The sequence below is a fragment of the Aphanomyces invadans genome, assembly GCF_000520115.1.
Source record: "Aphanomyces invadans strain NJM9701 unplaced genomic scaffold supercont1.330, whole genome shotgun sequence".
In the NCBI taxonomy this organism is placed as follows: Eukaryota; Oomycota; class Saprolegniomycetes; order Saprolegniales; family Verrucalvaceae; genus Aphanomyces; species Aphanomyces invadans.
Genome location: NW_008580475.1, coordinates 1 through 2,320, shown reverse-complemented (window position 1 = coordinate 2,320; position 2,320 = coordinate 1). Strand labels below are relative to the sequence as shown.

Sequence of the window (2,320 nt, the reverse complement as noted above, 5' to 3'; positions counted from 1 at the left end):
CGTGGCTGCAGGGGCCTTGGCGTGAGGCAAATCCTTGAAGAACTCGTCGTCGTCGTCAACCGAGTGTCGGAGGTGGCGGTGTTGGTGGTGGTGGCTGCTGTGGTGACGGGGCAGCAGGAAGAAGCTGCGCTCCAGGGCGTCCAGGTCCATCAAGGATTGCTCCAGGCTGGCCATGGGGTGCCAGTACGAGGGCTGGACAAGGTCCCAGTGGGAAGTCGGCACGCGGTAGTAGTAGCGGAACATGGAAAATTGGAAAATGACATCCCTCATGCATGAGGGCGACATCCGGTCGCTCGACCAAGTTGCAAAGATATGCGGATGTCTTTCGCCACGGCCAGCGCTCCCCCGTCCTTCTCAACGCCCGGGGTCTCCACCTTGTCGTAGCCGGCCTCGACCTCCAACGCAAAGTTGTGTTCGTGCAGCCCAAACACGACGCGCTCCAGGATGTAAAAGCCTGGCGTGATGATCACGGCGAACGCGATCGTCACGTGCAGCTGCATGGCCAGCATGGCGAGGACCACCCCGCCGCGGTTGGCAGTGAAGCCGTTCTTGGTCCCCGCCACAGCGAACAACGAGTTGCCGGGGATCTGGCACCCGACAGCAGACACACCCGTGATGGCCACCACCATGAACAAGATCGAGACGATGGCCAACGTCACGTAGATGATACGGGGCATGCGGCACGGGTCCGAGTGATCGCGCTGGACTTCTTCCTCGTCCTCGCCTTAGAGGTTATATTCTACGCAACAGCACTTGTCTGCAAAGCGACTGTCTCGTTTGTGCATTGTCGTGTGACTGGTCCAAGAGATTATTGTAGTGAAGACAATCACAACAGCAATGGGTCGGAAAACCCCGGACAGCAAAACGAGGACAACTACGCATCCATGCGACATGAGCCCACAATCGTGTGTCAGCCCCACGTTGCCATAGGGCGCCTGCAGTAACACATATGAGTTCCATATTCAACCAAATCCATGGAGTTGAGCTGCTTCCCCTCCCCTCCCACCCAGCGGTTAAAATGATCGTCATTTTGGACCTGGCTTCACCCCTGCAAGATGAGCAAGCTGTTCTTGACCACCGAAGACATGAAGATGTGCTTCTCCCTCCTCTGGTGCGTGTACGGCATCGGGACGCTCGGCATGCCTGGCAAACTAGCCGGCGCGGGCGTAGTTGCCAGGCATGCCGAGCGTCCCGATGCCGTACACGCAGCAGAAGAGGGAGAAGCACATCTTCATGTCTTCGGTGGTCAAGAACAGCTTGCTCATCTTGCAGGGGTGAAGCCAGGTCCAAAATGACGATCATTTTAACCGCTGGGTGGGAGGGGAGGGGAAGCAGCTCAACTCCATGGATTTGGTTGAATATGGAACTCATATGTGTTACTGCAGGCGCCCTATGGCAACGTGGGGCTGACACACGATTGTGGGCTCATGTCGCATGGATGCGTAGTTGTCCTCGTTTTGCTGTCCGGGGTTTTCCGACCCATTGCTGTTGTGATTGTCTTCACTACAATAATCTCTTGGACCAGTCACACGACAATGCACAAACGAGACAGTCGCTTTGCAGACAAGTGCTGTTGCGTAGAATATAACCTCTAAGGCGAGGACGAGGAAGAAGTCCAGCGCGATCACTCGGACCCGTGCCGCATGCCCCGTATCATCTACGTGACGTTGGCCATCGTCTCGATCTTGTTCATGGTGGTGGCCATCACGGGTGTGTCTGCTGTCGGGTGCCAGATCCCCGGCAACTCGTTGTTCGCTGTGGCGGGGACCAAGAACGGCTTCACTGCCAACCGCGGCGGGGTGGTCCTCGCCATGCTGGCCATGCAGCTGCACGTGACGATCGCGTTCGCCGTGATCATCACGCCAGGCTTTTACATCCTGGAGCGCGTCGTGTTTGGGCTGCACGAACACAACTTTGCGTTGGAGGTCGAGGCCGGCTACGACAAGGTGGAGACCCCGGGCGTTGAGAAGGACGGGGGAGCGCTGGCCGTGGCGAAAGACATCCGCATATCTTTGCAACTTGGTCGAGCGACCGGATGTCGCCCTCATGCATGAGGGATGTCATTTTCCAATTTTCCATGTTCCGCTACTACTACCGCGTGCCGACTTCCCACTGGGACCTTGTCCAGCCCTCGTACTGGCACCCCATGGCCAGCCTGGAGCAATCCTTGATGGACCTGGACGCCCTGGAGCGCAGCTTCTTCCTGCTGCCCCGTCACCACAGCAGCCACCACCACCAACACCGCCACCTCCGACACTCGGTTGACGACGACGACGAGTTCTTCAAGGATTTGCCTCACGCCAAGGCCCCTGCAGCCACG

The 2,320-nt window shown here is 58.0% G+C and overlaps 3 protein-coding genes across 3 annotated transcripts; 2 read left to right on the top strand and 1 right to left on the bottom strand.

Annotated features, from left to right (window-relative positions):
• Window positions 1-266: 266 nt before the first annotated feature.
• H310_15313 (hypothetical protein) lies at window positions 267-677 on the bottom strand (the record flags this gene model as incomplete). The annotated part of the gene is made up of 1 exon (XM_008883298.1): window positions 267-677. The coding sequence occupies one exon, from the start codon at window positions 675-677 to the stop codon at window positions 267-269; it is 411 nt and encodes a 136-aa protein (XP_008881520.1).
• Window positions 678-1,055: 378 nt separating this feature from the next.
• Window positions 1,056-1,278, top strand: H310_15312 (hypothetical protein; the record flags this gene model as incomplete). Its single annotated transcript, XM_008883297.1, has 2 exons — window positions 1,056-1,166; window positions 1,213-1,278. The coding sequence occupies 2 exons, from the start codon at window positions 1,056-1,058 to the stop codon at window positions 1,276-1,278; spliced, it is 177 nt and encodes a 58-aa protein (XP_008881519.1).
• A 365-nt stretch (window positions 1,279-1,643) lies between these two features.
• H310_15311 (hypothetical protein) lies at window positions 1,644-2,054 on the top strand (the record flags this gene model as incomplete). Its single annotated transcript, XM_008883296.1, has 1 exon — window positions 1,644-2,054. The coding sequence occupies one exon, from the start codon at window positions 1,644-1,646 to the stop codon at window positions 2,052-2,054; it is 411 nt and encodes a 136-aa protein (XP_008881518.1).
• Between the last annotated feature and the right edge of the window lie 266 nt (window positions 2,055-2,320).